This window comes from Lepidochelys olivacea, assembly GCF_965140295.1.
Source record: "Lepidochelys olivacea isolate rLepOli2 genome assembly, chromosome: 9".
Lineage (NCBI taxonomy): Eukaryota > Metazoa > Chordata > Testudines > Cheloniidae > Lepidochelys > Lepidochelys olivacea.
The window spans coordinates 70,355,159-70,382,348 of NC_140419.1; the positions used below are offsets into that span (position 1 = coordinate 70,355,159).

Genomic DNA, 27,190 nt, shown 5'->3' on the forward strand with positions numbered 1-27,190 from the left:
TGGTGGAGAAAAAAAAAGGGACAGCGGTATTTAAAAAGACACATTTTATAAAACAGTCGCTACACTCTTTCAGGGTAAACCTTGCTGTTAACATTACATACATAGCACATGTGCTTTCGTTACAAGGTCGCATTTTGCCTCCTCCCACCGCGTGACTACCCCCTCAACCTTCCCCCCTCCCTGTGGCTAACAGCGGGGAACATTTCTGTTCAGCCACAGGCAAACAGTCCAGCAGGAATGGGCTATACTGAGTGTCCCTGAAGAAAAGCACCCTATTTCAACCAGGTGACCATGAATTATATCTCACTCTCCTGAGGATAACACAGAGAGAGAAAGAACGGATTTTGGTTGAATGCCAGCAAACATACACTGCAATGCTTTGTTCTACAGTGATTCCCGAGTATGTGTTACTGGCCTGGAGTGATAAAGTGTCCTACCATGAAGGACGAAATAAGGCTGCCCTCCCCAGAAACCTTTTGCAAAGGCTTTAGGACTACATCTAGGAGAACCGCAAATGCCAGGGCAAAGTAATCCTTTCACATGCTTGCTTTTAAACCATGTATAGCATTTTAAAAGGTACACTCACCAGAGGTCCCTTCTCCGCCTGCTGGGTCCAGGAGGCAGCCTTGGGTGGGTTCGGGGGGTACTGGCTCCAGGTCTAGGGTGAGAAACAGTTCCTGGCTGTCGGGAAAACCGGTTTCTCCGCTTGCTTGCTGTGAGCTATCTACAACCTCCTCCTCATCATCATCTTCTTCGTCCCCAAAACCTGCTTCCGTATTGCCTCCATCTCCATTGAAGGAGTCAAACAACACGGCTGGGGTAGTGGTGGCTGAACCCCCTAAAATGGCATGCAGCTCATCATAGAAGCGGCATGTTTGGGGCTCTGACCCAGAGCAGCTGTTCGCCTCTCTGGTTTTCTGGTAGGCTTGCCTCAGCTCCTTCAGTTTCACGTGGCACTGCTTCGGGTCCCTGTTATGGCCTCTGTCCTTCATGCCCTGGGAGATTTTGACAAAGGTTTTGGCATTTTGAAAACTGGAACGGAGTTCTGATAGCACGGATTCCTCTCCCCAAACAGCGATCAGATCCCGTACCTCCCGTTCGGTCCATGCTGGAGCTCTTTTGCGATTCTGGGACTCCATCATGGTCACCTGTGCTGATGAGCTCTGCATGGTCACCTGCAGCTTGCTACGCTGGCCAAACAGGAAACTGAGATTCAAAAGTTTGCGGTTCTTTTCCTGTCTACCTGGCCAGTGCATCTGAGTTGAGAGTGCTGTCCAGAGCGGTCAGAATGGAGCACTCTGGGATAGCTCCCGGAGGCCAATACCATCGAATTGTGTCCACAGTACCCCAAATTCGAGCTGGGAACGTCGATTTAAGCGCTAATCCACTTGTCAGGGGTGGAGTAAGGAAATCGATTTTAAGAGCCCTTTAAGTCGAAATAAAGGGCTTCACTGTGTGGACGGGTGCAGGTTTAAATGGATTTAACGTTGCTAAATTCGACCTAAAGTCCTAGTGTAGACCCGGGCTAAGGCCTCGTTAATCCCCATCTGCAACCCACTTGTTTCTGTAGAAGTCTTTCTGTGTGTTGCAGACTGCTGAACACTCCTTTTCCTCAGAGCTGGATAGAACCATACACCTGCAAAGGGAAGATGTTGGAGGCTCTGTGGGGGAAGCCCTGGGAAGGTCTTGAGGAGCTGTGAGTAATGGGATGTTCAACAGCCTGAGACAACAGACAAAGAACCCTTAGGAAGACTGTATGTGCAAACTTCTGAAAGAGAACCACTTAACTGGTAAGTAAATCTGTGCATAAAATACCACTGGCTCAGCTTTACAGAGTAGAGAGGGAGAACATCCAGCAGAGCCTGATGAAGTTGGTGTAGAGAACTCAATATCCCTCTCTACTGTGCACCCCAAATTATCAGTAATTTACATTTTGGCTGTGAGATTCCACTGAGGTTTTTGGGAAGAGTATCATTTTATAATACTGGGTAACCCACTTCTAACTTACCTTAGCCATTTGGAAAATTATTCTCTGATTTTCAGAGATGCTGAGAGCATGCAGCTCCAAATCACTTCAATGAGATTTGTAGGTGCTCAGTACCTACGAGCAGCAAGCCATTATTGTTTCCAGGTGATGCAATATTTTGTACAAATGTCACCAAGTAAGGTTTCTAAAATGTTTCAGATAGTCGTATTTCTAATTTCCTTTGTTCTCCTATGACCCTCATAATGGACAATGTTTTCTATATCACAGCAAGCTCAAATTAATTTGCCCTTTTCATATAGGTCCAAAGTAGTATTTTCCCAAAGCCAGGAAGTCACCTTTAAAAGCCCCAGGGCCTTATCTCTCAGGTTTCAATTCCTCACTTTATAGTTGATTTAAGCACCTGCATTGTTAGCCACCCAGCCCAAGCCATCTGAGCTAGACCAGAGCAGTGGTGGTTGAGAGGCAGTTATTTTTTATCTAAACTGGCAGATGGGCAAAATCTCTGTTCCATTGTACCTGGACTAGTTCCAGTTCTGTCAACACATCTCTAATATCAAGAGCAACCTGATAACAAGAACACAAGGTAAAAATTCACCACCACTTTGGCATTAGCATTTATTTTAACACTGAGCATTTTTTTTAACTATACAGTACTATGCAATTTGTTTCTCCACACTGGATTTATTTATTTAGGTAAATGCTTTCTCTCACATACATTGTACCTTGTGCTGCACAAAAAAAATCTAGTCATATGTCATAGAAAGTACTGGATGTGGCACCCTCTAATTGTTCAGCCTTTGGATAGGCCCACTGGAATTCTTATATGGGAATGCACTGATGCATAAAACACCTCCTCCACCAACTACTCATCTGAGGGTGTATACAAAATACAATTTAAAAAACAGTGTTTGAAAAATGACAAGTTCAAAATCAAACTAAATGCTGACCCACTCATCCTCACATTAGGCAAAAGCCTCCGGGAAAGGAGGAGCCTTGCACTGTGTCCTGAAAGACAATACACTTGTCTCAGTTAGACAAGTTGAAGAAGTGAATTTCAGAGACAAGGGCCCTCAATTAAAAGACATGCTGCTATTCACCTTATGACCATTCCATCTAGGGGCTTTTAACTCAAATGCCCCACCTGAGCTCAGCTTATAGATTCACAGAAATGGCACCTGGAAGGGACTTCAAGGAGTCATCGAGTCCATCCCATGCCACTTCTGTGGTGTCTTGGAGGGAAAGAGGCTCTCTCTCAAACAGCTAGGTGGTAAAACACACAGAATTTTACAGATCAGAGTCAGCAACTTGAATTTTACCCACAGGCATACACGGTGCAGCTCAGGGTGGATTTAGAAAAAAAGAATGGTGTAAAATGTTCCTGGCAGATAATACCTCTGGGTGGGCAACCAAGTCCTGCACTAACTACAGCATGAAAGTGGCCTTCCCATGGAGTCCTTTTGTAGAGCACACTGTTTTACAGTGATCTAAGTTTAAAATGTCAAACACATCAAAGTGACATCACAGTCTAACTCCTATTGACTTTCAATGGGACCTAGGCTCCTAAATCACTTAAATACTTTTTGAAAATTGTACCTGTAATCTACAAATCACCAAAGGATGAATCACACTGCAAGGTCCAGGGCCTCAAGAAGAGAAAGATTTTAAAAAGATGTTTTTGACTGACACTGTCCATTATTCCAGAAGCAGGCAGTGATCCTGCAATCCACTTCCAGACTGGAAGTGACCCTCTTGATGAGACGCACTGGGATTTAGCTAAGAAAAGCTACTGAATTCTTGGCTATGACCGCACAAATTTGTGTTCTAGGCATCAATGTTCAGATCTACTAAGAAACTCTACCAGCTACTTTGCTACAGCTAGTTTAGTAGTATGTAGAGCCCACAGTTTCTAAGCTGGGAACCAGCCAATGTTGGCTTTTAAAAATTAATGTATAAACAATGAGGCTAGTCTGTCCAATGCTTACTCATGAGCCCAATATGTATGAATTTATGGTAGTGTAGTCTACAATGAAGCTTCAACCTCTGTATGTGCTCCTGTTGCATCTGTATGCCTTGTCCTGATCCACATGCATCAAACATGTAGTATCAGTGTTAAAACACAATTCTGGTACCAACCTTTTTGTTCTGAGAGTTCAGATCTAGGAGCACTATCATACCTCAATATTTAAAAAACAATAATTTTGGGATGGGAGACAAACTTTATTTCACACAATTCAAAAATGACCCAAGGAAGAGATCGGTAAAGCCTTACAACATAAATCTCTACACAATAGTAATGATATCAAGACAAACATCTGTTATCCTAAATTAGCTATAGTTCTGCTCTATATATTTTAAAAGCCCTTACAGCTCTAAAAACAGTATACACTTTGTTAAAGAAAAAATCTCATTTATAATGAAGTAAGATCAATGAGCACTTGCTTTCCTTTAAGCATAAATGCTGTTTAACAACATTACCATCAGTGTGTGGCTTTTAGGAATACGTTTAGTTGTACATATATAAGCACATGCACACACACACATGCATCCCCATCCCCGCCCCTGGTCCCCCCCCCCCACACACACACTATATCAAACTGTCTTCAGACACATTTAGGAGATAACCAATAACTGTTACGTCAAGAATTAACTTTTACCTTGAAAAGCTCTGCTGATGCCAAATGATTTTTTCTGAAGACTGCTTTCCCCTATCAATCCAATTGCTAATATCTACCCATTTCCCTTCAATTTGATGCATTTTCTTGCCTTGCTAATGGATACAGCTAACAGAAATAGGTGACCTCCCTTTTATGGCCTTTTTGTAAAATAAAAAAAATATTTCCCTTGAGACAGGAAGGGGCTTTTGTGAAGTACGTGTTACTGAAACTAAAATTGTAGAGGGGGAAAAAAAACAGATGAGAAAACTTTGGAGCTTTGTATCCTTCCAGGAAATTCAGTGGCTCTGGGAATTCCAATACCCTCTCAAACAAATTCCTCTCTAACAAACCTCCATGAAAAACCTTAAAAGGTGCTTTTTGTTTAAGAATTTAAAAAATCTTGTATAATCCTAAAATCAGTGTGTGTGAGTTCTTGTCACATAGATGACTCCTTTGTGTAACGGTGATTAAACTATGCACAGTTTCTATGGACTGCTTTTAGGAATGTACACTGACAGTTGTATTGGCAAAAAAAATATTTTATTTCATTTTGTAACCACAGCTTTGGAGATAGACCCAAAAATTAGTGGGTGAAATCGATGCACAAAAGGGGGCACTCAGAGCCACTTTAAAGCATACAGTAATAGGAAAATGTATCTGTGCTTATCTAAAAATTTCCTTTCTTTGGTTATTAGGGTCCACAGATCCAACACAATGGGTCTTTCAGTCTCTTTGCAGGTTGGGAGCAGAATCATGCCTTCAGTCACTGATAGCACAGGAATGCTGCACCCCTTCTAGTTCCCTCCACTTAAGGCAACTTCCAGAGCCAGCATAATTCAAGTCTGCATTCCAAAATTAAAGATTGTGTTAAATATATTTTGAGAAAAAGCACAACTGCAGAGCATAGGGATTTCCCCCTAGTGAAACGAACACCAACCTTTGGATCTCAATTTCCATCTCCATTCTGACCTTTATGTTTCTAGAGTGGGCCAGATCAGTGGACCTTATTACTTGAAGAAAAGAAATTTTCAGGTTAGTAAAGATAGATAAATTTTCCAATTCCTCATCATGCTAAGATCCACAGATCCATTATAACAGGACTTTCACAGGAGAGTGCCTGTAAAGGTGGGAACCAGGATCATCCATTAAATATGGACATCAAAATGTGATATAGTATATCCTCTCCAACCCCTAGACACTAAGGAATGAAGAGTTCTCTCAAAAACATGGCATTGGCTAACGATGGGATAATCAATATATAGAATTTGGTGACTGTATGGATAGATCACCATGTGGCTGCCTAGCAGATCTCAACACAAGAGACATGACTACTCTGTCCTGGGATTGTCAGTGTTTCTGGACAGAATGTTGATGCTTAACTTAAGAAAGACTATTTCTTAAATTTACTTTGATAATTAATGCTGCGAGCATTGTGCGGACTACTTATCTGATTTTAAAGTACAATACGGAGCTCAAAGAAATAGTGGCTATCAGAAAGTCTTCTTTAATGGATGGGAGGTACCTCCTACTGGGTTTCAATCTGGACAGTGCTGTAAGAAGTAGAATGAGGTTCAAAAGTTGTGCATTGTGATCCTGTATGACCAAAAAAAAACAGTGGTTGTTCTAAGAAAGCATTTCATATTGTGTGTTATACAAAATGTCCTTTTTCTGAATGTGCACAAAACATTACACTACAGAGACTTGACCTTTTTGCTTGGACACTCTTATACACTCACAACAAAGCCCTCCTGCAGGAACTCAAGGCTATTTCTCACCTGTTAACATGCTAGTTAAACTATGGACTTTGCACCAGCCAACAGAATAAGTTGTATTTGTTCACTTCCTTTTAGCTTCCATAAGAATGATATTCACTTCATCACAAAACCAATTAGAACCTATCTGATGCTGGATGGAAAATTATTTTTGCAATAACAGACCTCCTCTGCGAAACAGGGACATCAGAAGGTCCAATGCTGAGTTAATCACGCCTGAGTGCCATAGCCTTATTGGCCAGAAAGGCATAAACAGTATTACTGCTGCTCTCTTCTCATCTTTTGTGCTGTCACAGAAAAGCATATGGCAGAGACATTATCCAGCTTTATGAAAATCCTTCCCCACCTCAAATCACAGGTCCTGAGATGTGGAGATGCCACAGGGTACTTTATTGTGCTTCTAGATGAGCCCACCACATTGATTTATAATACGTAAGAATATTTCTGGATTGAGATTCCACTCAGCTTAATCCAATTTCTACCATGTAAATCTTGATGTTTATCTCCCCGTTGATAGGTAGGGCACCCAGAGATGGGAAAATTTGCTCCACCCAGAAAGAGGAGAAGACAATTTCCTCTCTGGAATAAGGCTGATTTTGTTCTTACTGATTTATTTATGAAAACTGTACCAGGCCTGGTCTACAGCAGAAATTTACATTGTCTATCTATGTCTCTCGGGGGTGTGGATTTAGATGTAGCTATACCTATCTAACCTGGTGTACGCAGCACTGGGTCGATGGAAGAATTCTCCCACCGACCTAGCTGTCACCCGTTGAAGAGGTGGAACTCTTGTCCATTGAAGGATGTATGTAAGAGGATTCCCAATAGTCTCCAGTAAGAACTGGATTTCTGTTTCTGGGACACAATCCTTTTCCTTGTGGCCATGATCTTCTTCTGTTATCTGACAGTATTCATCCTCTGCCCAAGCCTGTGATTGACTTCCTTAGCTCCTGGTGTTTGTGTTCAACATGAATCAAAAATATTCCAGAAACGATATCATTCTGTGTGTTTTTTTCACCTTTCTCTGTACAGAGACTTGATCAGAAAAATTGTCCAGAAAGCAATAAAAGTGAATATCCTTCTTCTTTAAAGCCAGTTTTAATACTACCATGATAATGGAAGAGCATTTTTCAGTTTAAATGGTAATGATCAAAGTTGGAAAGAAGAAAAAAGAAAAGAGCCATCCTTGCCATCCATATGCCATCCATACCATATGCCATACAATATGGCATATCATATGCCACCCATATCCAAGATGTATAAATTACATTTATATATAATTTTATTATAATTATAGTGGCCTACTGGCACTACTCCCCTCCTGGAGATAGGTGACGGAAAACTGCCTGTTCCTGGATCCAGCCATTCCAATCCTTCCTAGCTCCTTTCCTGCTAGGTGGAAGGTGGGCTGAGATGACCCCGTCCACATTGGGCTGTGAGGGGGAAACAACGTCCTTTGGAATCAGACACTGAATAAGGGGGTGAAACATTGGACAGTGATCTTTCCTTTTGCCTTTGGGTTTTCTCAGCCTACTTCACTCCCTGAAACCTGGAGGGGCACAAGCTGCTGCAAATGCCTCATAGAAGAAACCGAGGTGGGGGGATAGTCTCCCTAAAAAGCAAATGCAGCTCTGGGATATGGCTGGGAATTAGATACAGTATTGAGCCAAATTATTAGTCAGTTATTCTCAATAAAAGGTTGAAATTTTCCTCAAAAAAGGCTCTGCTGCTGGGAGGTCTGGCTGAGCCATATGCCACTGGGGAGGGAAACAGAATTGGAGGGAACTTCAAGGGCAGGGCATTCCACTGCTGTCAGTGACCCAGCCCTGGTCTACGCTACAGAATTACTTCAGTATACCTACATCACTGCAAGTGAACAGGGGGTAAAGTACGCACTGTGATGCATCCATGGAGCTTAACAGCATGAAAAGAGGGGCATAATGAACAGGACTCCAAACAGGATAGGCACTATCTATCTTGTCTGCCCTGGAAAGCCTCCACTGATCTGTACAGTCATTGAGCCACATTTCACACAAGGAGAGCTTTCCCTTGGAGTTAAAGTTAAAGCAAAACCAAGGTCAATAAAAACAAAGAAATAAATCTTCATACAAACAGGCAAAAAAGGTTTCCACAAAATAAGTCTTGCCAACCTGGTTTGCCTTTGCTTTGCTGAGGTTCCATGGTTAGTTTATCCACTGCTAAACTCGGACTACTGCAGAGCACCTGGGTTTAGGCCCTTTTCTTCTAGCAGAGTTCTCCCCTGCTCGTTAGCTTAATCCATTACATCAGTGTTGCCTGGTAAGGCGTTTAAAAGTCAGTTAACCCACAACCTGCTAATTCTGGGATAGGGCCTCTGCACCCTACCATAGTATCTTATAGCTTTTAAATATACATATATACACCCACACACAATGTGTGTGTGTGTATACACACATATGTATATAAACACATGCATCGAACTGATGTTCTTTTCCCCATCTTGTTCCTTTTGCATTTTGATACAGAATTTTTTTTCCAATGAAAAATTCCAAGTAATTGAAAACATTATTATACCTGGCTGAGTGTGTTAATGAACTACTCAGGGAAAAATCAGAGCTCTCACTGCAACAAAGAGAGCATAGTTTAAGCACTCAATTCATCATATTTTGTTGAAGAATTGCAACTTTTAGGTCTGTAATCAAGTGACCAAAGAGATTGAAGTGTTCGACTGGTTTTTGAATGTTATAATTCTTGACGTCTGATTTGTGTCCATTTATTTTTACGTAGAGACTGTCCAGTTTAGCCAATGTACATGGCAGAGGGGCATTGCTGGCACATGATGGCATATATCACATTGGTAAATGTGCAGGTGAACGAGCCTCTGATAATGTGGCTGATGTGATTAGTCCCTATGATGGTGTCCCCTGAATAGATATGTGGACACAGTTGGCAATGGGCTTTGTTGCAAGGATAGGTTCCTGGGTTAGTGATGTTGTTAGTGTTGTGTGGTGTGTGGTTGCTGGTGAATATTTGCTTCAGGTTGGGGGACTGTCTGTAAGCAAGGACTGGCCTGTCTCCCAAGATCTGTGAGAGTGATGGGTCGTCCTTCAGGATAGGTTGTAGATCCTTGATGATGTGTTGGAGAGGTTTTAGTTGGGGGCTGAAGGTGATGGCTAGTGGCGTTCTGTTATTTTCTTTGTTGGGCCTGTCCTGTAGTAGGTAACTTCTGGGTACTCTTCTGGCTCTGTCAATCTGTTTCTTCACTTTAGCAGGTGGGTATTGTGGTGGTAAGAACGCTTGATAGAGATCCTGTAGGTGTTTGTCTCTGTCTGAGGGGTTGGAGCAAATGTGGTTGTATCGTAGAGCTTGGCTGTAGACAATGGATTGTGTGGTGTGGTCTGGATGAAAGCTGGAGGCATGCAGGTAAGCATAGCAGTCAGTATGTTTCCGGTATAGGGTGGTGTTTATGTGACCATCACTTATTAGCACCGTAGTGTCCAGGAAGTGGATCTCTTGTGTGGACTGGACCAGGCTGAAGTTAATGGTGGGATGGAAATTGTTGAAATCATGGTGGAATTCCTAAAGGGCTTCTTTTCCATGGGTCCAGATGATGAAGATGTCATCAGTGTAGCGCAAGTAGAGCAGGGGCATTAGAGGACGAGAGCTGAGGAAACATTGTTCTAAGTCAGCCATAAAAATGTTGGCATACTGTGGGGCCATGCGGGTACCCATAGCAGTGCCGCTGATTTGAAGGTATACATTGTCCCCAAATGTGAAATAGTTATGGGTGAGAACAAAGTCACAAAGGTCAGCCACCAGGTTTGCCATGAGATTATCTAATGTGTGCTAGAGAAATTTAGATTCTTAATCTGTATTTTCATGAACTGCAGTTCCACATTCTTTAGACTATGGATGATATCTTACAAATGTAAACAAATAAAAAACCCTACATCCTGAATTTTGGACTGCATCTGACAACCACTGTCCTTCAGGCCATGTTTAAATACTTGAATAGCACTGCATATTGACAGTCATAGAATTAAGTATGCAATTGATTATTATTTGGATAGCAGTGAATCTTGAAATATTGTTGGTCAGTAAGCCTTCCCCCTAATGAATGTAACTTAAAATTCAAAAAAGATTTTGCTGCAGTTAATTCTGCTAGAAAATTCCTTAACCTGATGATACCAGCAGAGTATGTTCATCCTTATTTGCAGCTCGATATGAGCTAATTCTCTGAAGTCTGAATAGGCATCTTCTACAATACAGTTATCCATCCTCTACACTATGGGCTCCAGGAGGGACTGTTAATAACAGATTCAGAAGGTGCATAATACTTAGGTATTAGTAGGTTACTGTATATTTACGAGGGGCCTTTGATAACACTAGAGTAATGAAGTCAGAAGTTACCTAATCCTATTAGTGTCAAACTCTTTAATTTTCAGTAAGACATGACCATATTAATAAAGTCCTGTTTACCAATGGAATGAGCTCAGTGTTGACAGTTTTTTCACAGAAGGTGGACGTTGATAACCACCCCAGGCCTTCTGTGACCTACTTGAAGGGCCAGTATACCACTTCATTGTCCTCCCTTATGCTGCTGGCACCAGTGTAAAAGAGCTCGTCCGTATGAATTTCAATGTAGTCTGATTAGCTGCAGCACATCTTCTCCTTCAAGCCTGGTTTGAGAACATAAGTGAGGGTCACTGCTCTACCTCCTTTTTCAAGAAATAAGAAGAGGGAAAACAGGCACAAACTGCGGATTAAAGCACCAGGTTTCTGGGATATAGTATCAGACCTGACATACAGCTCTGCAGAGCAAATTCAATTTATTTTCCAGTTGGAATAAAGTTACTCCATTAGCTTGGTGTGTGTCACTGTGGGCTCTTTTTGCAGAGACATTAGCCATTCTCCTTTCATCTCTCGTTCAGTATTCGCAACAGTGTATGGCTCTGAGCAGCAACACCATAAGGTGAAAAAAGATAGCCTCTTTCAGGCCATAAAAATTAATTTTGTATGTCCCACTCTGCTTTCTCTCCATTGTTGTTGTTTTCCATTGCCCAATCAATTTGAATCAGAGCTGCTACCTCTGCTCATAAACAGTAATTTGATAACTCACAGACAGTAAAGTTAGATTTAACTACAAATCCAGTCTCATTCTATAATCCTGGCATCAGACGTAAAAACTTAATTCCTTAGGCTATGTCCACACTTACGGCAGTGTATATACGCTGCATGGCCCCCTAACACGGGTATAAATACCTGCTCAGAGATAGCTCTCAAACAGCTCCAACAATTTCTCTTTAAAATAGAAAATTATATTAAGTCAGAAATGCTACTATAACTCTACAATGCAGAGATTTCAAGAGAAAATACTATTATAATCATTGTGGGGAATGGATACCACAAGCTGACAGGCCTTTATATGAGTCTATTGAGCCTAGCATGGATTCCTTTGGGAAATACATCTATGATTGAATTAAAGGAACAAATACTGATTAAATGAACCAGTCTGACATGAAGCATTGTTTAGATGTCACGGCCCTGATTCTGGCTTCTGCTCAGGCCCCATCACCCCTCTTCCACTAGTATAAAGGGGAAGTAAAGTCAGCTGAACTGGCTATCCTCTAGAGTAGACTACAGCTGGCATAATGACTCTTTATTAGCATGTGGGAGGCATAATCACAGGAGAGAAGGTGTCTTGAGTTTTGCTGCACTCCAGCTATTCTCATCACAGCATTGCCCTGGTCTACTCTAGTTTACACTGGTCCTAAACCAGCCAGAGAATCTGAGGGGCCACCCTGTGTGCCACTCCCCTAAGCTGCACAAGCTCTGAATCAGGGCCAATACCTGTACCTGTGAAAGGGGAGGCTTTTCTTTTTAAAGAGATTAATATACAATTCATCATGAGAGAATTTAATTTCTTGTGTGATCTGAATCTGGATTTCTTCAGTAATGCTAGTTAGGTAAATCTCCAGCCCATGAGACTTTCTGGAAAGGAATATAATACTTAAATAAAATTCCTGTTACATGCCTACCAAGCAATCTTCTCTTCTGATGTTCCTTTATTTCACCTCTTAATTGACCGAGATGCACCACACTTTCTATAAAGCTCTCCTTGCTAGTTGACTAAAGAACCTCTTGAATTGTCAATCTGGAGAACCCCTGTGCCAAGGATTCATGACTGTGACCCTAGGCATGTGGTCAAACTTGTACATAAGAGCAATTTCCAGCTGATGAAACTTAGTATGACTCCTGCTGCCTCAATCAGCATGAGAGTTGTCCACCTGTGACAGCTAATGCTTGCGGACCACAGGAGAACCATTTCCAATATTATTTTTATTTTACTATTTATTACAGCACCTATTGCCATATGTAGGTGCCTCAGTTGCAGAAACCACACATCCACACGCACACTACATAGGCTACTTGAATAAACAAAGCAAAAACAGTTAGACAAATGACAGAAAAAGTAAACAGGCTTTACCATCATCCCCAAGGATTAGGCTATGACAAGCAGCTCAGAGGACTGAATTCCTAAATGGGAACTCCAAGCCAAGCAAGCTCTATTACTCACTATGTGGTGTTCCCTCAAAGAACAAAGAGCAAAAGCTTGCCAGCCACATTCATTTTTTTAATATGGTATGTGGTGAGAAATGATTTCTCAAATGGCTGGTTTCCAGCCCATTCAGGGCCTTATCACCAACGTTGCACAATGCACCCAGAAGTGATTGGGGAGCAGAGCAGAGACCTGAGCACAGACGTTCTTTGAGCAGCCAGACCTCTCAGGAGTTGTGGGTCATAATGACACCAAAATACCAAGTCCAAACTCTACTAGGAGACCCCATTATTCAAGTCTCTTCAGAGCATGTGACTCTGCCGGTCATATTTTGCAGACCTCTCCCTGGAAAGATGTGAGCAGATCCAAACTCATTTTACTTTGGAACTTCAGTTAGGTTTCAGGGGCTCTCCCTAGAGCAAGTGATTTATTAACTTCACAACCCGGCCAATTCCCTATGAACTGCGGAGACAATCATTAAATTGAAACTGAAGAGAGATATGTAATGACATGGTCTCAGAAGTGATGGCCCGAGCCTACGACAAGCAGATAATAAGCAAGAATATGTATTCAGTTTGTCTTCAGAATCCCTAATTACAAATTACTCTGCAAAACAACCCGAGAGAACCTCCTGCATATCACTGCTGGGACTGGTAGTAAAGGGAAAAGAACAAATTAACAAAAAATAATCATTTCCAAACCCAAGGACCAGTCAGGCAGGCAGTACCAGGCTGACTCTTTACCTTAGCATTTTTATCAAGAATAATATTCCTAAATATCTTCAGAAAAGGCAGAAAAATATGATACATCCTAACTGCAGAGCTAACCCGGATAACTGGCACCCGGTCTGAGTATCCAGGTTAGTCTAGACCAAGTGTGAGCAGCCATATTGCAAAGCCATACCTGAGTTACTGTGTCCTCAGTGGTGCTGCACTCACCTATGGTGTGTGATTTCTGGGAGCATATCCCATGGTTCTTTGTGCTGCAGTAAAGTGAGATGCTCTATGATTCTTTCCCAGTGAACTGTGGGAGAATCTGTCTGTCCTTCCAGACACTCAGGGGGAACTGTAGCATTGGAGGACTAACAGCACTCAAGTGACTTAGCCAGTGTCTTCACTATAAAGTGGGTGGGTTCCAACCCCAGTGAAAGCAGCACCTGGGCTTCAACCCCCATACCCAGTTAATCCAGTTTCAAAGCACAGTGACAGAATACACCCCGGTGTTCACACCCTACACACTGTTGGAATAATCTTTGTACAAAGTATGCCTTGTAAGATATCATCTGAAAACTTGTAATTTCCTGGTCAATATCGTCCTGATAAAAAGTGTGGCAACACTGTATGTGAAGTTATAAGATTCCTCTGTATGGTATTATTAACATGTGTTCCAAACCCCAAAGCCCTGCCCAGACAGAAGCTGGCAAACAGGTCTGTCCTAAACAAAGGAACGTGTGCTCCACTGCTTACATGCAAATTAAGCAAACAGAGTCATCAAGTAGGAAAGGAAGACACAGGAAGTTCAAACATGAAAAAAATAGCAGGGAATATCCTTCCACATAGTCTCTTTGTCTCTTAGTGCCCAGCTAAAAAATGTTTTTCAAGAGGGGGACTGAAACTATATAATAGGAGGGACAAACACCCTCGGAACCTCATCGTCCCTGCTCATCACATTCACTGCACCTGAAGAGACAAAGGAAGCAGTGGGTGGACTCTTGGGGAGGGGTTCTGACCCACACAGTTTGGTCAGTAAGACTGCTGAAATGACATGGTGAGAAACTTTGCTTGAATCTGATGAAATTTGTTAAGTTAGGCTGTAGTAAGCATTGTATTTTTATTTTTCTTGTAACCATTTCTGACTTTTATGCCTCATCACCTAAAATCTCTCTTTGTACTTAATAAACTTGTTTTATTGTTGTATCTAATCCAATGTGTTCAAACTGAAGTGTCTGGGTAACTCCAATTGGGGCAAGAAGTTGTGTGCTTCTTATTAAAGGAATAACAGACTTAACACAGTATAGCCGTACTGTCCAGGAGAGTGCTGGGCAGTACAGGACATACATTCCTGGGGGGAAATCTGAGTACTGGGAGTTTGTTGGTGCCCCCTATGGTAATTTTTAAGGCTGGTAAGAAGCAAGGTGTGGCTGGCTGGCTGCAGCACACACACACAGATAGCTGGAAGCAACTTAGAGGCTGGAGGCTGTTTGTGAGCAGCAAGGCATTGTAAAGGTCACCCCAGGGTACATAGCAAGGGTGACACAGCTACTCATTAGTCTGGATTGTACCCTGGTACGTCACAAGCACCACTATCTTCTGGGCACATCTACACTGCCCCTAAAGTTCAGGTTAAGGGGGTGTGAATAGCAGTATGCACTGAAGTGCTGCACACTAACTTCCTTATTAGATGCTGAAGGTGCAAACTTAAAGATCCCAAGTTTGACTATTTTAATGCAAACTTGGGACCTTTAAATTTGTCCACAACATCCACATGAAGAAGTTACCGTGCAGCTTTTCAACATGGCCTGAAACACACATCCTATTCTGACTGTGCAATGACCTGTCATTAGAATGCTGAGCTGCCTTTTTTCCAGGTCACAAATTCTAGTCTGAAGAAACTGAGCTTAATATTCAGCATAACCAACCATATTTTAGCCTAGTTTATACAAAGTGCTGAAAAGGGATTTTCTGGGATTTATTTTGTTTTAACTGAAAGCATAAGTAGAAATTACAAGTACTATTTTGTTCAGATCACAGCCATGTGGAATATCTGAGGACTCATATTTAAGCAGCAATCACAGCTTAACACTTCACAATAAATTTTGCTCTCTGTCTGCTCTGACTATATCACCCTCATCTTTGATACCCTCCCTGGCTTCCTCTTTCTTTCCCCACCTTGTTTGAGCTCTACCTCTTAATTGTCATGGCGTTGCACAAGTCTCCCAATGTATCTTAGATCTCTGACCTCATATTCTACACAACTGCCTTCTCTCTGAGCTTTTGCATCCTCCCCTCAAATGATCACTTTAAGTATGTCTACACGGCAACTGTGACTGTAGCTCAGGTAGCCATTCCCATCTAGCTTTAGTCTTGCTTCTAAAAACAGCAGTGACGGTGCAGCAGCACAGGCTTCAGCATGAGCCATAGGTGCTAGAGCTGGGGGTGATGCTGCACGCCCTGGCTTGAAGTAGTTTCCATTATATAAAGGATTTACAGTTTAGTTCAATAGCTCTCAGCACCCCCACTATGAAAATTGTTCCAGCACCCCTCGCATGAGCTGTACAAGCCCACCCAAACCCATGGATATGTATATTCCTAGCCTGTGCTGGGATCCATGCCACTATATCTTCATTGCTACTTTTAGCTGCATGAACTACATTAAAGCTAGTGTGAATATATTTACATGAGCTGCCGTCACATCTCCCATTGCAGTGTAGACATACACTTTGTCTCCTCCTCCTCTCAGCTTTGTGCCACCTTTTATGCCTATGTTTGGAGCAGCTTCTTACTCTCCTCCACTAAATTCACTGACAAAGCCCAGCTTTTCTGCAAAACTTTCCTATACAACCCTCCGCAGAGTCTGTATTTGCACACATTTTAGCATTTGCACCATTATTGCAGATGTCAAAATTAGACCATAAGCACCTAAGGGCAGGGACCCGGTCATTCTACTGGAATGCTCAAATCAATGGTTATAATCTATTTAAGAAGGATCAAGTGGGCGAAAGGGGAGGTGACAAAATGGCATTACCTGTTTCTGAGTCACTGATAATTCAGAAGAAAATGTTCTGGAATGCTTACTGATCAATGTCCTAACAGATAAAACACAAGTTGGGGTATTAGTTGGGTCTGCTACAGAACACCAAATCACACTAGGGTACAGGATGTCCTGCTCCTTATGCACCTATTTGCAACATGTGGGGGGGAAAAGCTGTGTGATCATGGGGGAACCTTAATTGAATTACATATGTTGGAGGTCTCATGCTGCCATACTTTGAATTTCTAAACATTATCGATGACAATTTCATAACTCAGAAAGAATTGCAGCCAACATGGGGGAGATCTTTATTAGACCTTGTCTTGACAGATATAGACGAACTGACCACAGAACTAAAAATTGATGGTAATTTAGGTACAAGAGACCATAACATGATCACATATAGAATGTGCAAGCAAATAAGTCCAGACTAGTAATATATGTAGTTGGAGCTTTAATAGGGCCAGTTTCACAAAGCTGAAAACAACTGAGCCAAACCATCTGAGAAGAAGAATTTAATAAGAAAAATGTGAATGATAATACAGCATCACTTAAGACCACCTTATTAGATGCTCAAAAAGACACAGTGCAGGAACAAGGCTGTGCTAGCTAAAAAAAAGATCTGGTTAATGGGAAAGAGAAGGCAACTATAAAAATCATTTAAAAAAATCTATAAAAATGGAAGACAGGGGAAGTTGATGTTATGAATATAAATCAGAAGTTATGATTTGTAGAAAGTTTATAAGGGAAGCAAAGGGCCACAAGGAGAAACCTGTGGTCAGTAAAGTTAAGGCCCATAAGAAGGAGTTTTTTCAACATATTAGGAACAAAAATAATCCTGATAATGGTATTGGTCTATTATTAGATGGAAACAGTAGAATTATCAATAATAACAATAATAATGCAGAAAAGGCAGATGTAGTCAATAAATATTTCTGTTCTGTATCTGGGAAAAATATCAAAAGATATAATCTCATCTATGGTGGTGATAATACTCTTTTCATTCCACTAGTATCTCTGAAGAATGTTAAAGAGAAGCTATTAAAGTTAGACATTTTAAAGTCAGCAGGTCCAGATAACAGGTCCAGTTAATGTTGATTTTAAAGTCAGCAGGTCCAGTTAATGTTGATTTTCAGTAAGTCTTGGGCACTGGGGAAATTCCAGAAGACAAATAAAACTCATGTTATGCCAATTTTTTGAAAGGATAAATGAGATGACCCCGGGTAACTATAGGCCTGTCAGTCTGACAACAAACCCGGGCAAGATAATGAAGCGGCTGATACAGGACTCAATTAATAAAAAAATTTAAAACGGTAATGTAATTTATGCAAATCAACATGGCTTTGTGGAAAATAGATCCTGTGAAACTAACCTACTATATTTTTATGAGATTACAAGCTTCACTCATAAAAGAGGTAGTGTTGATATATAATATACTTAGACTTCTCTAAGGTATTTGATTTGTTATCATATGACATTTTAATGAAAAAAATTAGAATGACATAAAATTAACATGGCACACATTAAATGGATTAAAATTGGCCAACTGATAGGTCTCAAAATGTAACTGTAAATGAGAAATTGTCATTGACCGTGTATGTTTCCAGTGGGGTCCCACAGAGCTGGTTCTTGGTACACTATTTAACATTTGTATCATTGACTTGGAAGAAAACATAAAATCATCACTGATAAAGTTTAAACAAAAATTGGAAGAGTGACAAAGAAGAAGACAGCTCATTGATACAGAGCAATCTGGACTGTTTAGTAAACTAGGCACAAGCAAACAATATGCATTTTAATACAGCTAAATGTAAATACATTAATCTAGGAACAAAGAACACAGGCCATACTTACAGGATGCGGGACTCTGAAAAAGATTTGGGGGGAGGGAGATAATCAGCTGCACATGAGCTCCCTCTGTGATGCTGTGGCCAAAAGAGCTAATGCAATCCTGGAATGCATAAACAGGGGAATCTTGAGTCGAAGTAGAGAAGCTATTTTACCTGATGTCCACAACTCAAGAATGAAGTTGTTAAATTGGAGAGAATTCAGAGAAGAGTCACAAGAACAATTAAAGGATTAGAAAACATGCCTTGTAGTGATAGACTCAAGGGGATCAATCTATTTAGCTTCGCAAAGAGAAGGTTAAGGGGTGACTTGATTAAAGTCTAAGTATCTACATGGGGAACAAATATTTCACAATGGGCTCTTCAATCTAGCAGAGAAAGGTAGAACGTGATCCAATGGCTGGAAATTGAAACTAGACAAATTCAGACTGTAAATAAGGTGTACTTTTTTTTAACAGTGATTGTAATTAACCAAAGGCCATGGTGGATTCTCCATCACTGACAATTTTTAAAACAAGATTTTTTTCTACAAGATCTGATCTAGGAATTATTTTGGGGAAGTTCTATGGCCTGTGTTACACAGGAGGTCAGCTAGATGATTACAATGGTCCCTTCTGGCCTTGAAATCTATAAATCTATGAAAGTGCTAGTCTCATTTAGTCTCATTATGACTAAATGAGAATGGCAAATTCCTTTGGATACAAGCATATCTGCATATTGACTTGCATATCTGCATATTTTCTTAGAACTTTCTCAGAAAAAAGGGAACCTAACTTGTTATGTGTTGCTAAAGTGATATATTCTAAAATAGTGCAACCTACTGAAAACCTATCTGAAGTAATTAGTAATGTATTCTTGCAGCGCCTGATCAATTGCAATTGCTACTGCACTTACAGGATCAGCGAAATTTTTTTACAACCTGCAAACAGTCTCTTAGGCAGGATAACAGTATGATTTATTGAAGTCTATCTAGATGCCATTTGTTCTGCTAGATTCTTGTCCTTTATGCAAATATAAAAACATAGTCTTTTTCTGAAATTCAAACAGCATTTCTCCCATATGTCCTCTCTACAGCCTTCTCTAAGCAAGCACCACAGGAACTAACACAGAGAATAGATGGAACTGCCTGCCTGTTAGAGTTCAGACACTTCGAACACTGTACAGTTGAAGCAGAGAGTCAGTTATAAAGTTTGAATGTGTTTTACAATGAATCACTTAGCTACTTATTGGAAGTTCTTGCCTACTGAGGTACATCCTAGAAACCTAGAAAAAATGGACAGGAAAGGAGGGTTGGATGCTAGCCTCAGATGGTCAGTATAAGCTTTCTGAAAGGAAAGCTCTATAAAATTTCTGTGCACAACACTAGACAAATTAAATCCTGCATTAGGAGGGTACAAGCAAAGGCCTCAATTTTGCAACGAGATCCTTTGGAGCATATTCCTGTGCTTGTGTGGAGCTCACTGCAGGAACTGGGTCAAATATACTTACCTGGAAAAACTATTCCTATTTAAAATTAGATAATTAATTACCAAGGTGCTAACTACACAGATTTTTAATAATAGACAACAGATTCAAATAATGATTTGATTTGTTTTACTAAAAATGCACTGAGCGTGATCTTATATTAAAATGATTTTGTAACTGATTAATAATGTATTTTGCAATATTCTAATGATTTAGAATGCAACAATTATGACGGCTTTTTACCTCATCTGGAGAGGAGTAATGCTATCATTGCTGTATATTAAAGGCAATCACATATATTGAATGCCTTTAACTGTACAAATAGTGAGGAAAGCAAGTACTGCTGAAAAATCATATGAAAGTCATCGTATTTCCAACCAGAGTTAATACTGCTTGAAAACCTGGCTATTAAGGACCTTAAGCAGTTCAGATGAGTTCTGAGTGTGAGGTTTAGGTTCATAAATAATTATTTATGTAGCAATAATCTTCTCCACGTATCACAAATAAACTCTGCCCTCAAGCAGGCAGCAAGTAAAGCTTAGCTAAAATTATTAAAAAGTGAAATGTCAATAAAGGGCTAGGAGCAGATAATGCCCTGGAAGTACTGTACAGCTTGTTGATGTTGCAAATGAGTTGAAAGTATGTTGTTGTGTTTAAATCTAGAAAAACATATTCACTTTGTTGCAGTATATTTACTACACAGTCACTTTGTTGCTTCTGTAGGCTGAGTCCATTGCGCACACCAGGGGCTCTTTGCATCTCCCCACACCCACCACATAGCTCCACATGTACCGAACACCCAACCTTTCTATTAGAGGGATTCCCTGCAACTCTCCACCTGCCTCAACTAAAAGCAACCTCAAAGCTACTCTAACTTGTGCTCAGACTGCCCATATCCTGTAAGAGCTGTGAGCAGCTGAGAACAACAAGAGAGTATTGCAAGAGCAATGATGCCCTGGCTGCACCCTGACCTCAGAATTGGTACATCCTCTGACTCAGATGCTGCATTTGCAGTACAGAGGGAAGCGGTGTTATAGAACCACCTCAGCCCAGGGATCCCCCTCCTGATGACAGTGATATTCCCCAGAATGTGGGGATGTATTCTGAACCCTCTACACTTACTGATGCAGGGGGCCCAAGGGCAACAGACAACACTTCCAATTATTCCCACTTCAGTAGCATCAAAGTAAACATTTGCTGGTCTGATTTCACAGCCCTTTTCAGGCAAAAGTCTCACTAAAGTCAGTGCGAGCTGAGATTGATTCTGGAACTGCTAGATCAAGCCTACCTAAAATTTATTCTTTATACCGTAAAAGGCATGCTGCTTTTTGCTCAAGGTTCTGTTATCACCTCGATATTGATAGACTATTTTCTCCTCTTAAGAATAGTTCCATTATTTAACAAGGTTTAAAAGTTCAATTTACTGGGCATAATTTTGATCTCAATTTCTCAAACCTAACAGGCATCTCCAGTGTTATAAAGAAGGTGGCATGGTGTAGTTGGGAACAGAATTTGGTCCACATAACAGTAATCCGTAGAACTGCTCTTTTTCTTTTTTTAAAAAAGATACCACAATTGCTCCACATTTTTCCTTGGCTGGAACTAGGGAACAATGTGGGGTGTCCTGATGTGGATGCTCACACATTGAAATTGCACTTTCCTTACTTTTAAAAAAAAACAAACCTACCAGTAGTCCAGTAAGTTTGTTAGTTAATTCCCTTAAGAAGTTTGCAGTGCATAGTAACTGTACTGGCTGATTTCTACAGATACTAATGTTCACATTGGTTTCCCTTTATTAACAAGGTTTTCATTCTTTCTGAATTCTCCAAAGCCTCTGTTTTATTTTTCTTGCTAAAGGCTAGGTTTTTATAACAAAGTCAATTCAGTAGCTCAGCCAGTTGAGAGTCACCATTAATGTCATTCCCTCCTCATTTATTAATGGGTCTACTACCTCTCCAGTATTTCTTTTCTTCCCCATGACATAGTTGTAAAAGCCCTTCTTGTTTCCTTTTAGCCAGCTTCATTTTCTGCAGCCCTTATCTAACTTTCTTTAAAAAAAATGTTAAGATGAATTAGATTTCCACCCAACGCTGCAACATCGAGGATCATTTTAAATAAATCATTTTCCATTACCTATTTACTATAAATCTACCTAAAACCAAAGTTAACAAATGAATCACAATAACACTTTCCTCCCAAAATATGCCAGACTTGTGATGACTTTTTTAAACTCAAAAGATGACTCTGTTAACACCTCCAATGCCATGTGCTTCTGCATGCCCAAGGCTTTGTGAAGCCTTCCCATTATTTTTAATGAGTAGCCAGGACCTACACAGTGTACGTCCACAAGACCACAGAAGTGCCCCTTTGTTGCCTGTGCATCATAGATCCTAAGTGTGTGAAAAACTTAAAAGGAATGCTGCTGCTTTTTAAAAGATTTCCATAAAGACAGGTGATGATTTCCTCCCTTTGTCATTAGCTAATATCCACTTCTCCACAAGTAATTCAGGCAGTAAGCTACTTTAAAAAAACTAAATTAAATTAAATTAAATTGCTGGCAAATTCCAGTCTCAGTGTTTGTTAGATATCTAGCCAGCCAAATGATGCAATAGCCTGCATCCATTATGCATTCTTGAAGGAGGCGGCCAGTAAATCAGGATGCTTGCTGTGGAGACTGTCTAGTGAACTGTGCAGAGATATGCCCAAGTCCTTCAGGGAGAGGGGACATTTTCAGCCTCTCACATGCTATTCCAATAGGTTTTAGGATTTAACTAGTTTTCCTTTTGAACTCTCCAGTTAAGGACACCCATGTACAGGGAAACCTTCACTTGAGAGCCACATAACTTTATGTCAAACAATTATCTGTCTGCAATTGTCTCCTTGCAGTGACCACAAATCTTCCTCATCTATTTTCACACACTTACATTTTATCCTTTTATTCCCTATTCCATATTTGTCTGCATTTCAGCCCATCCCCTCTCATTGCCAGAGGGGAGAAAAGCTGGTATTTTCCAGGACTTTCTGATGTGAAATGTCAAATGCCCTGCTTGTTACAAGCAAATTTGCATTGTTACAATGGTCTTTGAGAATAACACATCCCCCCCACAGGCATACCCAATCATTAGAGAAACAATCTGATCAAGTCAGTTCAGTAGAGGGATTAGTCTTCCCTTCTTTGGAATTGTTCATCTATATCAGTCCTTTTATGTCCATTTTACAAGGTCTCCTTTGTTCTTTCAAATGCCTCACTGCCAGGGCTGCTGATCATATGCACTAAGCACATGCTAGCATACGAGCTGTTTACAAAACGTGTGTGTATATATGACCAAAAAAAAAAAACCTTCCTTCTTGACAAATAAAATTGCTATGAGTTTGGAAACCTCCACAGTACACCTTCTGTTTCCTGGGCCAGATCTTTAGCTGATGTAAATCATTATAGCTCCATTGCCACCGGCTGAGGATCTGACCCACAATCTTGAAAGTTTTCTTGATGCCTTTATGGGTCAAATTATGATCTCAGATGCACAGGAGTAAATCTGGAGTAACTCCATTGACAGCAAATGAGTTATTCAAGTTTTACACTAATATAACAGAGAGTCAAGGAACATTTCTTACGTCTTTTATAAAGGAAACAAGTTCCCCTGGGCTGATTTTCCACAGCTCAAATCTCATTTGCAAGCAGTAGGAAGAGTTTAGTCCATCGCAAGCTGTTGTAAACATGCCTGTCATATTATGAGCAAATGCCTTACTGGTCTGAGAAGACTTTTGGCCAGTTATATAAAAATCATATACCCCTTAATGGATTGGTGGACAGTTAACACAGACATACATGCACATCATGTTATTTATCACATAATACTGTGCACACGTACATACATACATAGATCTTCACAAAGTGATAACATGATGTGCTTTAATGTAATCAAAAAGGGGCATTCTCAACATTTTAGGACAAATATGGTGCATCTCTAGGATGGCAATATAGGGTAATTCTGCATTTCAGTGATCTAGTGAAGACCAGAAAAGTTTGTGGACTGGTAGTGACATCAAGACACACAGTACTACGGAAGAATAAAAGACACTCACCTTAAGAAGTTCATAATGCTGAATGCCATTCACTCCAATGTCAGGATCAATGGCCGAAGGGACTGAATAGCGGGAATTAATGGCTGTGTTCTCAGGGATGGAGATGTTAATGACTGTTGAGGGGAAAAGGGGAGCATTGTCATTGATATCCTCTATCAGGAATCTGATCTTGACCAATCTGAAGACTTCATCAGGCAAAACTGCTACCTCCACCTCATAAAAGCAGCGGTTCTCACTAAAAATGCCAGAGCACAGCTTCTCCCGGTCTATGCGGTTTGCAGTCGTGAATATCTCACCGGTGTTTTCCTCCACCCGGACTAATGGCACATCCCCAGTCTTATACACAAGCTTGAACTGAAGAGGTGATGAAAGGGGCACATCCGGGTCCAGTGTCAAGTTCAGATCCTTGAGCAAATTGCCAATCAGGACATTTTCCGGCAGTTCTTCCCTCACAGTATAATTCTTCTCTTGGGCACCAGATTGAAATACAATGCAGGCTAATAAGACTGCCAAGAGGTAGGTTCCAGACAGCAAGTCCATCTCCAGAATGGCTAATGAGTTCTCCTGAAGAACACCAAGAGTAGCTGTAAAAAGGAAAGAAAGAAAGAGATTATTAAAAAGCCCTAAAGCAGTATGCCAGCCAAACAGTGGAAATGCGAAAGCCAAATGATTTGAGAATTGTTGCAAAACTAGGTCAATGAAATGCTATCTTTTACTGTGACCATTGTTAAATAAAACGAACAGCAATAAGGAGATAATCCCTTATATCTGCTTTTTTCTGTTCCCACTTCATAAATGTTGAGTTCAGAATGTGAAGAATGGATCCTCCAAAAATATTAGAGTCCCTATGAGAGTGTGTTCTTCCCACTCTCTGCTCCCAAAGACAAACCCTCCTTTCCAGCCCTCCCTCAGCCACATTGGCACTCATCTTTCTCTCATTCCCAACTCCTTGATCTCATTCCCTAGTGAGGCAGCCAAGCCAACCTCATCCCACCGCAGCAAGTGGTTTGCAAGCAGGCATCAGCTGTCTGCCACCTGCTGGGGTGGGCTAATTCACTTCTGCATATGGACCTCTGCAGACCACAGAGCTGGGATACAAACTGTACTACTCTTAATCCACCTCTGAATTTTGCACAACTAAAACTACATGACAGCTCTAAGCATTAAAATGTTCTATCATCTAATATAGCAATTCACACGGGCAAGGAAAACTAATCAAAATGATGCCTGAAGAACTTTGGCCAACAACTGATGGAAAGTCCAACTACTATCACAACACACAGCAACCAGACCACTTCAGAACCAAGGAAGGACTTGATCCAAAAACTATTGAAGACAATGAAAACACTGCCACTCATTTCAGGGGGCTTTGGATCAGGCCCCAAAAGAGCAGTAATCAAATCACACCAATGTTCTATGTGCTAGCCTGGGTGCTCCTCTTTCTGCTTCAAATTTTTAAAGCTCTTATTGGGGCACAAATCTAGGACCAGTTGTCATGAACTAAGCTACTACACACCAGCAAGATGAGTCTCCTAATGGGTTCAGTCCCAGATATGCTGAGAACCTTGTCAGATAACGTCCATACTGGACACTTGCCATGGAAGGAGTTGTGATTTTTCTTCTTTGGTAGGGGTTGATCTCACCCTGTGATCAATGGCTACCTTTACTATGCTGGAAAATCAGCAACAGGGCATTTTTCACTGTATTAAAGTAATTCTAAACCAGGTCAAATTTGAGTCTAAACAACCTGCCAATGTTCCTTTCTCTTAAATACGCTGATGATATTCAGTGAAACTTAGTTCATGGCATCAGTACTAGAAAAGGACACGTATGTGTTTCAGGGAGAAGGAGAAGAACATTCAGTACCATTCTGCCTGTTTTCTGAGCTGCACACAAACCGTATGCTGTATATACAAACATAGATGCCTTGAAAACCGCAGACTTGTGGGGGAGGGAGAAAGGTGATTATGTTTAGTTTCAGTATGGATGAATCCCTCCAGCAGAGTAAATTTCAGGAAAATTATAAAAGGTAGAGGTCTCCAGTTGTGGAATACAATGTGACACTACATCAGTGTACACTATCTTACCACTCTTGGTAGAAGCATCTGCTTCTCTGCAGCTCCTGACCTCTGGTACAGCCTTCCTATGGGCAAGACACTCAGCTGGCATCAATTTAAAATTAACTTGTGAAGTCAGTGGAACTACTTCAATTTACAACACCTAACGATCTGGTCATCTACATCCCCCTTACCAACTCAACTGCATCTCTTCTTAATGTTCATATATATAAAAAAAGATGTTTCTTTCCTTGCTCTCCTAATTTTATTCTCCTTCTGTTCTGTATGATTTAACACCATACATTTCATCCCAAAATGCTTTCCATGGAAGACGCATCACAAAATAAGTACCTGATCATGCAAATCTTTACATACCCAAGAAGACATTATTCCCTATTAATTGCTTTGGGGCTACTCAATGAGTGAGGATTTGCAGGATTGGATATTAAGTTCATGTTGCATAGTACTATATTATCTGCAGTAGTCTGATAATTCAGTGTAAGGTTTAATGCAACAATACACAGGCATTCAGGAGTGAAGGAAAAGTATGGTACAAGCAGTCATTTTAAAAATACATTGTTAGGGAATATTAATGCACTTTTGAATATATAATTAAGCAAGTTATCAGCAGCTCCCAATGATCAATAACAGTAACAGTATTGTAGTATATGTATTTGATGACAGGATTCTGATAATACCATATAAATATACTACTATGGATATTGCACTATTTTTATACCTGAGCATGTACTATATTAATGACAAGCTACCACCAAAAATCCTCACATCCTGTTAAAGGAAACACACACGCACACACAGAGCAATACAAAGAAATTAATTCAAGAAATAAATGAGGGTTTTTTTATTTTATTTTCACTATAGTTGGGATAAATACATTTATAGCATTTCCTTCCGCCACAATAAGGAAAAATATATGCTTGCTTCAACAAAGAGCTAGTGTTTAAAATGCTGTCAAGGCCTCAGAATGGCATTATGTTCTTTAAATATTCTGGATGTACTGTAGAGTACCGTAAA

At 40.6% G+C, this 27,190-nt stretch overlaps 1 protein-coding gene across 2 annotated transcripts in view; it reads right to left on the minus strand.

Moving 5' to 3' along the window:
• PCDH11X (protocadherin 11 X-linked) overlaps window positions 1-27,190 on the minus strand; it is a 1,025,787-nt gene that overhangs the window by 910,507 nt on the left and 88,090 nt on the right. For both annotated transcript variants that reach the window (XM_084638911.1, XM_084638912.1), the window contains exon 3: window positions 24,099-24,682. In XM_084638911.1, the coding sequence (XP_084495037.1) occupies window positions 24,099-24,638 (540 nt within the window). In that variant the 5' untranslated portion in view covers window positions 24,639-24,682. The remainder of the gene's footprint in view (window positions 1-24,098; window positions 24,683-27,190) is intronic.